Here is a 12,179-nt window from a genome sequence, read left to right on the forward strand (position 1 = left end):
AGGCGGTGGTAGTCCCAGCCCAGGTTATACATTTCTTACTAAGTACCTAACTACTAGTTCCACTTTTTTGTATTTATAAAAGAAAACCGATCTTTCACATACACAAAATGAGTCGAACATAACTCCCTGTTGCACTCTATCAAATCGATACATTCGATGAGTCAGTACTAGTGGGCCGTAGCCTATCCGAGTACCTGATAATAATAACATACCATACTCTAAAGTGAAAGAGCAAACACTGAAGAGTCTGGGAACATTCTTCTCCGGCTCCAAGACACCCTCTTGATAGCTTGCTCGCAGCTAGCTAACATATACTCTACTTGGACACCCGGTTCCTCTTTCGAATAGCTACCATTGTATCATACAAAACATCCTTGAATGCGAACAAGAATGCTGCAGTAATAGCACTCTGTGTCACCTTTGGGCCAATACCTGTATGAATATTAGCTTGAGCCCTATAGCATTTTCTCAATTAGGCCGCAACTTGCCTTTATACAGTCCCACGTACCCCTCCTCCTTGATGATTCTCTTCAAGCTGCCGTTCAAAGTTTCCTTCGGGCCGTCCTTGCTAGCAACGTGCATCCGACTTTTGACAGTTATATAAGGGTATGTGATGGACGTGGCCAAGATCTTGCCCAGAGCGCCAAGGTAAAACGCATCTTTCGGCGTCATACGCCTACGACGTTCCACTACGTTCTTCAACTGCTCAAAGATGGTGTACTGTAGGATGGGGTTAATCACCAAGACGAGAGCCGGCAGGACGCCGGCAAAAAGGGCCTTAGGTCCCTCCTGCCGGAGCAGGTCCAGGAGAGTGCTGATCGTCGAAGCCTTTGTCTTTTTGGCAGCGCCCGGCAATACCGGTTCGTCTGACTCGGATTTTCGCGCTGTCATCCGAGTATTCACAACCCAGATGGGGTTAGTGATCAACACAGTTGCACTTCCGGCGATGGCCCCAGCAATCATAGATTCGGCGGTCGTAAGCTTCGTTGAGGCTCGACCAGCCTTTGTAGCAGCCTTCTCAAAGGCCGAGCGGGTCCATTCATACCAGTAATAATAGACGAAGTTGGTTACGCTGATGCCAAAAAGCGCTGACTCAAGACCTGAATAAAGTCCACTAACTCCTTCCCGTTGAACGATACGGCGGATGGCATCGGCGGTCGTTGAATGAGCACGTTTAGATTCAACTTGCGCCCTTGTTGAAAGTGTGATCAAGGGGTAGCTATAGATGAGTGGATGTTAGCCGCTTTACTCTCAAACCTAAAGCAGGATTGAAGTACGCACGTCAAGACCATAGAGAGGATTCCACCACCAGCACCAGCTAATGCATGCGCTATATTATCACTTTGCTGCGTTGCAGCCACTGCAACCGCCTTCTTATGGTCCTCAATCTTTGATTGAGACATGGTACAGGAAGAACTTGCGCGTGCTAGCAGGGTAGTGTGTCAAGAGTGAGGTATCCAAAAAGTTGGAAGGTGGAATTGGAAGTATACGTGTTGATCCAATTCAGTAGGGGGTGTGGTTAAATACCAAACAACCCTACTTTGAAATATAGAAGGAGTGAATGTGACCGCCAGCTCGTCTTACTAGCAGAATTAGGATATTAAAGGAGCGATATATTGACTGAAGATGTGATAAGGATTGAATATGTAGACAGAATTGGGGGAGATTAGTCGTTGGGGCGCGAGAATGAATCGGCTTCTTGAATGGAGATAATGGTTTGCATGACGTTTGCCGAATTATGTGCCTCGGCTTATTTAGTCTCAGATGCACTTCCCTTTCCCCTCCCATCAGCCGGAATTAGTGAAGTATATATTAAAATTATCGAACATCAGATGTTCCCTACATCTAACGAAATAGTTAACCTTACCCTATATTAACTAAGTATTAGAGATAGTACATTGCGGTGCTCAGACTTCCGGTGCCTTTTGCTGTGCGTTTCCATTCATAAGACTGCCCAAAGCACGCCCGGTCCCCCCCACACCTCTCTTAAATGCTTGCACTATACTCCGTAAAAGCGCGAGCTAAACCAAGACCGAGGTCCGGTCTTTGCATTTAATCCTACAAACGAATATGGTTAATTTGTCTCTGTACATACACTAGCTGCCAATGCTCGCCGAGTGTCTTACAGCTAAAGAACGATCTTCCTTTACATGCATGTGACATGCCCTTCCCAATGACTATCATATGATCATCTTCCCTGTGGTATTAGTACTAGCTGACAGCGTCATCATCATTCACAATGAAAGACAGGTGAACATAAGAAGGTCGAAGCGACAAATCCCCCTCACCAACCGCCCAAAAAAGAAAAAGAAGAAAAAGAAGCCTTCAGGATGCCGATGATATTTTAAATCTATAACTAAATTTTAATATTTCTATTTAGAGTGATACTGGCAACATATTGACCGACATATATGAGTTGATAGAGAAGGCAAAAACGACTCTTGCATATAGACGATGCTTCTTAATCATCGTATCAGCTGGCTATGTCTCCATCAAATGAAACTTATTAGATGAAGGCTTGAAAAAAATAAGCTGCTTCCAGAAAATGGCTGGGATTTGTGCTAGCTACTGTGTGCCATTACCGAATAAGTATGTTCTCCGAACATTCAGGGTCTTTTCCATTAATTTGTTCCTGACAAAATCGCAAGGAATCCAACCTACTAATAAGATATGGAAGAAACTAGGGAAATGCTGTAAAGGAAATCACAAAACAAGTAGCGTGTAACAGGGGGGGTGAGAGGGCAACAAGGGTACCAGCAATATGAGCACATATAAAGACAATCGCAGGCCGTCTAAAGCATTGTGTGAAGGATCTGAAATGCTTCCCAATAATCAGTCCGAGCTTGAAAATAGCAAAAATTTCCGCAGGGCCGTCTGCGCCGTTCCACATTTCAAATAGAATTGTTCAGTGCCAAGGCGCAGTTGGCAAACCACCTCCCTGCTTCATACCGAGGTGGCTAACGTAGTACTGTGCAACACGACTCATTGGTTCGATTAGCAGCAACCACCTGCAGACCCAGACTGGACACCTTGGCCCTGGCCAACCTGCACAGTCGGCTTGTTGTTGACAGTGGCGGTACCCATACGCTCCTTGATCTGCCTTGCCATTGTCAAGAAGGCTTGCTCGACGTTCGAGGCGTTCTTAGCAGAGGTCTCCAGGAATGGTATTCCAAGGCTATCGGCGAACTCCTTTTGATTTCAAACAATATAACAAATTAGCCTCCATGGCGACTGCGGAAACGCAAAAGTTGTCCGTTCCAGAGGATAGGGGGAAAGGTGAAGATAGGTGCATACCTTTGCCACCGTGTACTCCACGACTTTCTTATCTTCCATGTCACTCTTGTTACCCACGAGCAGCTTGTTGACACCCTCGGTGGCATAGCGATCGATCTCCTGGAGCCACTGCTTCACATTGTTGAAAGAATCCATGTCAGTAACATCATACACGACACAGATACCATGAGCACCTCGATAATAAGACGACGTAATGGTGCGGAACCGCTCCTGGCCCGCAGTGTCCCACTGAAGGTCCTGTTAGCTACGCAAAATCATTCGTATGTGGTGACACCTCTCCCTACAATCTGAAGCTTCACTGTCTTGCCATCAAGTTCGATTGTTCGAATTTTCTGTTACCTAGAGGTCAGTACCACTACAAGGGATGTGGTTGCCCAAACAACGATATACGTACGAAATCAACACCGATAGTGGAGATATAGCTCTCTGTGTAGGTGTCATCTGCAAACCGGAGTAGCAAGCAAGATTTTCCGACACCGGAATCTCCGATAAGAAGGAGCTTGAAAAGATAGTCGTATCTAAGTAGATGGTTAGGATAAAAGGGAATTAAAGGAAGGCCGTCTCTTGGTTTCCACCAAAGAAGAACGTAGGTACTCTGGTTATTGCACAACAAATCAGTAAAGTTGATAAAATAAGGGTGGAGAGAGACGCAGGGAGAGAGACCATTATAATGCAGACAGTGTGAAATACCAAAGGCCTCAAGAAGGTGTATCAAAATGTGGGCGGATAGAAGACTTACCACTCAGGGTTCATGATGGACGGTGTAGGGGTAGCTGTTGACAAATGCAAGGCTCTTCAAATAGGGGAGACGGAAGAAAAGAAGAAAGAAACGGAAGTCGTCTATCAGGCGAAAGATCGAGCGGCGGTAGCAGCAGACAGCGAGGGGAGGAAAGAAGCGTTGCCTGGAAGTGTTAAGTTCGATGAAGTCGGCCGTCGTCTTTTGAAATGGCGGTTGCGAGTTGCTGAGTAGTGCAGGTGAGCAGACGAGCCCAGCGTGCAGGTTCCCTTGGTTTGTGACCGTTTCACGTTTCGCCGCGCCCCAGACACAAGACCCGATTTGGTCTAGTTGCTCCAATCAAATGATAAACTTTCCCCTAGATCATTTGTCTGGATTCTTGCTGTTCCTATTAATACCATGATATTTTGGCATGCTGGTTCTTCCACTTTATTGAATACCTTCGTCTCCTAGACACCTACTTCTGCTTTCACAACTCCAGCTATTGTGTGGTATCGCTATTGAAAACAAACTATTACCACTAATTTTTCACTAATTTCATTATTATCCTCTCTTGCAAGTTCATACAGATAAGATATAGTAACTACATGGGGAACTTAATCCTGGGCATCTTCGGCTGGCAGTCAGGGTGATTCCGCATTCCCTTTCTGTACTAGCGCACTGATGTAACGTGTTCTTAGATTTTCTAGCTGGCAAGTCGCATGAACGGCCAGTTCATTAGGTGGGGTAGAAAGAAAAAGAAAATAAAAGACAACATATAGTTTCAAGTATACTAGCTAGGGTCAGAAGAGTAGGCCCAGTATAATATACTCCATGATGATGATACCCTGGTTCATCTTCACATGGCAAGCTAGTAACAGACCGCTTCACTCCTCGGCAGTCAGGCATAGCCATGAGCCTGGAGCCATTCCAGAACTGATATCTCATCTCTCTCCTTATACCGTGCATTGGTCCGAATGCTATCCGAAACAATAACGAGTGCACGATCATAGGCACTTGTATCTTTGTTCTGGAAGAACGAAGCAATGTCCTCCCCAATGCCTTGGTCTGCGAACTTAGAAAGGCCCATTCGCACAAAGCGCTCAAAGACGACGTTATTTGCCGACAGGCGAGCCTCAACGGTACCCCAGTTGTCCTTCATATACTGCCAAAGTAGATGCCGGACCTTTGAGTTCGCAGCCAAGGAGACAGCGCCATTGTGTACGTCTTGGATTGCCACTTTGTCCGAGAATACAAAGTCTAGGTAATCCTGGACCAGTCCTGCATCTTTGGTCCGCCCAAGGGCTGCTAGGCAGATCTCTTTGCCATCAACAGAGTCCGTCTTGAGATACTCTTCTTTGACAGAGTCAAATTCATCGAAACCGCCCTCCGAGACGTTGATACCGAAAATGACCGAACGCAGGTTAGTGTGAATCGCATCCTTTTCTTGCCCGGTAGACCAGAGCTCGAAGCGTCTTTTGGCTTCTGCAATAACCCTTTGTTACAGTGTTAATAAAGCTAAAAGGAAGTGTACTTAGGGATGGGGCAAGGCTTACTTCTCATCACCTGCAAGACCTGCCATTCCGATAAGAAGTTTTCGTAGCTGGACAGTAAGATATTCCTCGCCCGGTTTGAACTCCCAACCAAATCTGTGGGCAGCAGGTGATGCCAACTTAAGAGCAAATTCATTCAGTCCGGCGACTACAGACTCATTCTGAGAGAATACCGAGCGAAGGTTTGCAAGCGAGGAAGAAATTTGTGACCACACCCTACAAAATTAATTAGAACCATTGCTATAGATCTGGACAAGCATTATGGGAAGGTACTGGATACTAACAAATAGTTCTGCTCCTCATTGAAGCCTTCAAGAAGGGCAAGCAGAGCAGCAGTGGTGCCTTCACCAGACACAGCAAGAGCAGCAGCATCACCAATCAACCCAATCTTGTCTTCGGTGCTCAGTAGCTCTAGAGATTTGCCAAGCTTTGCCAACCGGTCACTCGGATAATTTGTCCGGTAGAATCCAGAAAGATCCTTGTTGATCTTGTAAAACGAATCCTGGTCGACACCTTGAACAGTATCAGTCTTGGTAACAAGGGCACCAGAATTCACTTCCTCCATCTTTGAGCCCGATTTGATTCCAAGCGGAATCCACCAAGTTGTTTCATCTTCTTCCGGCTTTGCATCACCTGTAGAGAGGAATCGGTTCTGGCGAATGCTAATCTGGCTAGGCTCTTCTGTCACTGTTATAACTGGGAAACCGATCTTACGAATCCATGGGTCCTTCGTCATTTTATTAGAGAAAATTAAGATACAACATGATGGCTCTGGCTTGTTTCAAGGCTTACCATGAAGTTGTTAACGTCTTGACCTGATGCTTTACTGAGCGCAGACCAAAGATCATTGGTAGTGGCATTACCTAGAGGTCGTATTAAATTAGCAAGCGCCCATCTGCTCCAACATAAGTACTCACCGTAAGCGTGGGTCTTGAGGTAGCTAGCTACTCCCCGGAGGAAAGTATCTCGACCAAGATGATCGCTCAGCATCCGAATTACGGAGCTTCCTTTGAGATAGCTAATGTGATCGAAAATCTGGTCGACCTCAAGAGCATTCTTTACAGGTACTTCTATTGGGTGGGATGCGCGTAATGAGTCGAGCTGGAATGCTTGTTGTACACCTTCAGCCTGTGGAATGGTCAGTTCCTACTAAGATAAGTTATATTTACCTCGGGCATTGCGTACGACAAACTGAGACCATATATTCCATTCTACCCACATGTATTAGAACAAGCTGTCCTTGTTGTCTAATGAGAGAAACATACCGGGATAAAAGTGGTCAACAGCCAGCCATCCAACCCAGGTCGCGAAACCTTCGTTCAACCACAGTTCGTTCCACCAATCCATAGTTACAAGATTGCCGAACCATTGGTGGGCCAATTCTGGTACCCTTTGTTAGACAACTTGAAGATAAAAGTTACCTTTGGACATGACTCACCGTGAGCAACAACATACGCAATGCGGTTCTTGTAGCGAGTATCTGACTTGCCCTCATCAAAGAGAACGGCAGTCGTTCGGTATGTTACAAGGCCCCAGTTCTCCATGGCTCCCATGGCCTGGGGGAACAAAAGTAAATTTCTATACATGTATCCGAATAGGTGCGGTTGCTGAGACTCACGAATTCATGGACAGCAAGGAGGTCCGCTTTGGGTAAAGGGTACTCAATTTCGAATACTTCTGAGAAATAGTCGACAGTACGATGAGCACATTCTAAAGCGAATCGGGCTTGTTCCTTGAGGCCCTTTGTCGTGTAGACGCGCACAGGTATACTTTTCCCGTTGTATCTGCGCTGGGTCATTGCCTCGACATACTCAAAGTCACCAACAGCCCATGCTAGAAGCTGCGGTAGTGCTCGAATAGTTAGTCACATGCGGTATCATGGCATATAGATACAGACTCACGTAAGTACTCATCACGGGGGTTCTCTCAAAGGAAACTACTTTTAGGCCAGGGCTACTGCCTTCTCTCACAGATTTGATGGGCATGTTGCTTAGAGCTGTTTGGCCTTTTGGTACTTCGATCTCGAAATCAAAGGTAGCTTTCAGATTCGGTTCGTCAAAACACGGAAAAGCTCTGCGCGCATCACAGGATTCGAATTGAGTGCTCAGCATATAGTGGAAATCACCTTCCCTTGGGGTATCAGAACTAGGTTTTGCAACAGGCTTGTACTTGGAACGGTAAAAACCAGCCATAGAATTGTTCATTACACCCGTAAAAGTCAGGCATAGAACAACTTCCGATGGTGTAATTTCCTGGGGGAATTTGAAAGTCACTCGCTCTGACTTCTGGTCATAGGTTATCTCAGACGCCTGGGTTATTTTCGACCCTACACCAGTCATGCATTATGTCAGTAGTCTGGCCTGATATTAGGGAAGGCCTTTTGAAACACGATGCACCCTGACAGACCATCTTTTCCAAAAATTTCAGCTTTCTGGACCTCGATCTCCTTGGAATTCAAGATGATTTCCTTGGTGGAGCAGGTGATTTTCGAATCTATCTTTACGATGCCTTTGTAGCCCCAAGAGTCACCCAACTGCATGTCAAACAAGGTGACATCATAATGAACTGGTTTGACCCTGCTAATTTGTCAAACACGGTTCTTGAGAGTCTATACACATAACGACATTTACGGTTAAAACACACAGGAACCATTAATGGACTTACACATCGGGAAGAACCTCTCTATCCTTTGCAGCCATTGCGCGGATTTCAGAGGAGCAGCACCTTACAAACGTTGAGGGAATATCAAGCTTGGTCGGACGGGGATACAAGCAGGAAGGCAGACGAGAAAGAGAGCGGGAACGCGAGGAGGAACTGAAAGAGGGGGAGGGGCGGAGTGACATTGGCCGGGGTGGATGACAGATTGACTGAGCATGGTCTTTGGTCCACGCAACCATGCACCTTTTCCCCCACATCTGGTTTTAACACCACCTAGAACTTCTGGAGGGGCAAATTAATCCCTGCTTACGGCTACTTTCGGCCAGTAGGTACATATATATGCAGAATAGACAAATTACTAGCAAAGGCTACCAATCACACATAATAGTATGAGGAGTATTCTTAAACGCTTCAGAATCAAAGACTTAGAGCGGCCTTGAGGGAGGGTTATGGAAAGGATGACGGAAAAAAAAAAAAAAAAAAAGAGAGAGAGAGAAAGAGACTACGATTTAATCCAATTGAAGCCAAGATTAACCGGAGCTCCGCCGGGAGGGGAGCTTGGACCCTTTTCCAACTTAATACGGATTTATCAAACTAGTTCCAACTGCGGGCTGTTCCGAAACGACTCATAGCACCATCTTTCCCCGAGTAGCTAAACCCCCCGCACTCAACACGTTAAGCTCATGGCTGATTCCGATGAAGAGTACATCGGGGAAGTTTCTGAGGATGAAGATGACAATAACGTTTTCCGAGGACCTCGGAAGGAAGGGTCTGCATCCCGTGCGAAGAGGAGAAAACAGCGTGGAGGAGCTGAATGGGAGGTTTCAAGAACCTGGGAGACATTGGTCGAGGGTGCAGATGGGACAATTAGCTCGACAGTTGAAGGGCTCCTGGAAGCTGGAAAAAGGAAAAGGTAAGCTTGAAGAAGGAAGGAAGGCGACCGGAAACTGCAGGTCGAGAAAATCAAACTAAAAGCACCTTCAACACAGGCTTCTGAAAGATACAACCCCTTTGCAACGTGGTATTATCCGTCATCTTATCTTGGTAATCGACCTGTCGCAATCCATGACAGAGAAGGACCTTCGCCCCACAAGATATCTTCTTACGCTACGGTACGCACAGGAGCTTGTGCGGGAGTTCTTTGAGCAGAATCCGATCTCTCAACTTGGTGTCCTTGGATTAAGGGATGGTCTCGCCATCCGAATAAGTGATATGAGTGGGAACCCCACAGAACATATAAGTGCCATACAAACCCTGAGAGACCAAGATCCGAAAGGTCTCCCAAGTTTGCAGAACGGCTTGGAAATGGCTCGTGGCGCGCTATTGTGAGTCTTACCCACGCAGGCGTTATTTATGTTGAGTATCACCTGGCCCAAACTAACATGTATCCTTACAGTCATACACCCAGCCATAGCACTCGAGAGGTATTCATCATATTTGGCTCACTTCTTTCGTCTGATCCTGGGGATATTCATCAAACAATAGCCAACCTCATCAATGATCAAGTGCGTGTGGGAATCGTGGGTCTTGCTGCTCAAGTAGCTATCTGCCGTGAGCTCTGCGCAAAAACGAACGGCGGCGATGACACTAGATATGGGGTAGCACTCAACGAGCAACATTTCCGTGAGTTGTTAATGGACGTAACGACACCTCCAGCCACATATTCTCAAAAACAGTCTGCAAGCTCGCTCCTAATGATGGGGTTTCCATCTCGCACTGTTGAAATTTCCCCCTCTCTTTGCGCGTGTCATTCGAAACCTTCCTGTGGAGGATACTTGTGCTCACGTTGTAGCAGCAAAGTTTGTGGTCTCCCTGCAGAGTGTCCCTCTTGCGGCCTCACTCTAATCCTGTCCACCCATCTCGCTCGCTCGTACCATCATTTATTTCCCCTGATGAACTGGATAGAGGTTCCCTGGCAACGAGCTTCTCACAGTTCGGTATGCTTTGCCTGCGGTATAGCTTTTCCTCCAGTACCTCCCAAGGATCAATGGCAAATGACGGAAAACCAGGCGAAAGGGATGAGCGTAAGCAGTCGGTATGAATGTACAGTATGCGAGAATCATTTCTGTATCGATTGTGATCTCTTTGCCCACGAAGTTGTGCACAATTGCCCTGGCTGTCAAAGCAAAACTACAGTTCTCAAGAAGGCTGACCTTCTGGGGAATCAGACGGGCCTGGGCCTGGAGATAATGGATACCTCGGCGTAGTGTAAAGCCAAATCGCATTTTTGAGGATCTTGTTAAACATCCATGAATGGTACACTGCATAGCCTGGCGTTTTTCCTTTTTGTGTGTTTTTCTTTTTTTTTTTTTTGCTCTTCTCTTACTTTTTACCTCCCTCCTACGAGGTGTTGACTCGCATATATCTTGGTGTATGTATGGCATATTCCATATAATAATCCAATAGATCTTGATCTTGATTAATTTGTATCCTAACAATATGATATCATTATAGAATGGAACTATAAATTCATGACTTTTGCTTATTTGGGGTTGGTAACCAATATTCTGAATGAGGCTTCCCCACCGAAAGTGCTCCTCAATCACTGACCAGCAATATAAATTGGTGGTGCATCATGTCATACCTTTAAGCCTCGGCTAATCCCAAATCTTATCACTGTTGAATAGTTAATACCTACGCACCACAGTTCCCCTCAGCAATCAGTAATCATACATTGAAAGAGAAAGGAAACTGAAAATAGAACAGCTAAAAATTATTTTTTGCCGATCTTCTTCGTCTTCGGAGTGGAATTCTACGTTTAATGCGTCATGGATAACCCCCCTGCCGTCAACAATAACCTCGCAACTCAGCTGCCCGTGGGGACAACACACAGTGCAGCTGACCAAGGGAACTCTATTTCAGCTACTCAGGTCGAAAATGAAGTATATGAGAAACTCAGATACTATCCGTTCCGCACGGATCGCGAGTTTGCAAAAGGTCTTGCGATTATCCTCGGTCACCCGGATACCCCTGCAACTGAAACAGAGATCGACCGCATCGACGACCTTGTCTTACAAGCCAAATGCTTCTATTTCTCAAGGTATACAAAAAGAGAATAAACCCTTCCCCCCCCTCCCCCACCTCCCCCACCTCCTCCTCCTCCTCCTTTCTCTTACATTCAGTATTCCTAGCCCTTGCAAGTGCCAATGCTGAAGCTAACCCATATTTCATTGATCTGTGAATAGAAAAGAGAAGCTCGCACACCCTGTGAACTTTGCAACCTATAAGGCGTGGTTGCATTCAGACATTTTGTCTGAAAATGTGAACACTGGCAACACTCGGCAGCAGGTTAATACACCAGTGGCTGGCACATATATATCAACGGATCATACCAATCAGACATCCACACCTGTTCAGGAACCTACATACCCTTCCTCCTTCGCCCATATCGTGGAGCTCATCACAACTGGCCAGCCAGTCCCTGGTATTCAGCAGATACCAGACACCATATTAACGGGCCATGACACACCAAGCACCAAGCCGAGGAGGCGGAAGCCTTGGGAAAAGGACGAAGTTAGCGAAACCTCTCATACCTAGACTCGACGGGAACAGCATGGAAGTCTGGGCATAAGAACCACTACCATTCATGCTAGGGCCCTTAGTATTCTAGCGAGAAGCAGGCGACTTCAGCGATCATTAGCCCCCACCACAGAAGTAGATAACTTTTATTGAAGTCATGTCACGAGGTCTTGGACAGTGATTGTAGACTATTCTGGGTTCAAAAGAATAACATAACACCTAAGATTAATGAGTGACGGGACATGGCACACAAAAGGTGAGTCTCCATATGCAATGTTGCTTCCTTTTGTAAACCAAATCTCCCACATAACAACCCACCCTGTAGCTTTTTTTTTTCCTGATACATTGTAGCCATTTCACGAAAATGCTTTGTTCTTTTGGGAAGCTGAAACAAAGAAAAGGGTCTTAACTTTAAATACATGGAGCATGAAGTGTAGAAC

The 12,179-nt window shown here is 46.0% G+C and overlaps 5 protein-coding genes across 5 annotated transcripts; 2 read left to right on the plus strand and 3 right to left on the minus strand.

Moving 5' to 3' along the window:
* Positions 1-18: 18 nt before the first annotated feature.
* On the minus strand, positions 19-1,753 carry pmp47 (putative peroxisomal membrane protein Pmp47). The gene is made up of 3 exons (XM_032065968.1): positions 1,282-1,753; positions 489-1,219; positions 19-432 (listed from the first exon to the last, which is right to left on the minus strand). Exons 1-3 carry the CDS (start codon positions 1,401-1,403, stop codon positions 317-319), a joined length of 969 nt encoding a protein of 322 aa, XP_031930519.1. The 5' UTR covers positions 1,404-1,753; the 3' UTR covers positions 19-316.
* Positions 1,754-2,537: 784 nt separating this feature from the next.
* BDV27DRAFT_123922 (Rab family GTPase YPT1) lies at positions 2,538-4,326 on the minus strand. Its single transcript, XM_032065969.1, has 5 exons — positions 4,037-4,326; positions 3,689-3,812; positions 3,579-3,626; positions 3,295-3,522; positions 2,538-3,189 (listed from the first exon to the last, which is right to left on the minus strand). The coding sequence occupies exons 1-5, from the start codon at positions 4,045-4,047 to the stop codon at positions 2,995-2,997; spliced, it is 606 nt and encodes a 201-aa protein (XP_031930520.1). The 5' UTR covers positions 4,048-4,326; the 3' UTR covers positions 2,538-2,994.
* Positions 4,327-4,478: 152 nt separating this feature from the next.
* BDV27DRAFT_123923 (M1 family metallopeptidase) lies at positions 4,479-8,404 on the minus strand. The gene is made up of 12 exons (XM_032065970.1): positions 8,227-8,404; positions 7,969-8,138; positions 7,464-7,888; positions 7,181-7,402; positions 7,001-7,118; positions 6,828-6,944; positions 6,748-6,773; positions 6,480-6,690; positions 6,355-6,425; positions 5,847-6,289; positions 5,566-5,778; positions 4,479-5,505 (listed from the first exon to the last, which is right to left on the minus strand). Exons 1-12 carry the CDS (start codon positions 8,259-8,261, stop codon positions 4,911-4,913), a joined length of 2,646 nt encoding a protein of 881 aa, XP_031930521.1. The 5' UTR covers positions 8,262-8,404; the 3' UTR covers positions 4,479-4,910.
* A 444-nt stretch (positions 8,405-8,848) lies between these two features.
* On the plus strand, positions 8,849-10,519 carry BDV27DRAFT_73417 (TFIIH/NER complex subunit SSL1). Its single transcript, XM_032077444.1, has 3 exons — positions 8,849-9,133; positions 9,210-9,545; positions 9,617-10,519. The coding sequence occupies exons 1-3, from the start codon at positions 8,904-8,906 to the stop codon at positions 10,425-10,427; spliced, it is 1,377 nt and encodes a 458-aa protein (XP_031930522.1). The 5' UTR covers positions 8,849-8,903; the 3' UTR covers positions 10,428-10,519.
* Positions 10,520-10,838: 319 nt separating this feature from the next.
* Positions 10,839-12,030, plus strand: BDV27DRAFT_73421 (DUF5572 domain-containing protein). Its single transcript, XM_032077445.1, has 2 exons — positions 10,839-11,260; positions 11,406-12,030. Exons 1-2 carry the CDS (start codon positions 10,989-10,991, stop codon positions 11,755-11,757), a joined length of 624 nt encoding a protein of 207 aa, XP_031930523.1. The 5' UTR covers positions 10,839-10,988; the 3' UTR covers positions 11,758-12,030.
* The last annotated feature ends 149 nt before the right edge of the window (positions 12,031-12,179 follow it).

This window comes from Aspergillus caelatus (genome assembly GCF_009193585.1).
Source record: "Aspergillus caelatus strain CBS 763.97 unplaced genomic scaffold BDV27scaffold_36, whole genome shotgun sequence".
In the NCBI taxonomy this organism is placed as follows: Eukaryota; Fungi; Ascomycota; class Eurotiomycetes; order Eurotiales; family Aspergillaceae; genus Aspergillus; species Aspergillus caelatus.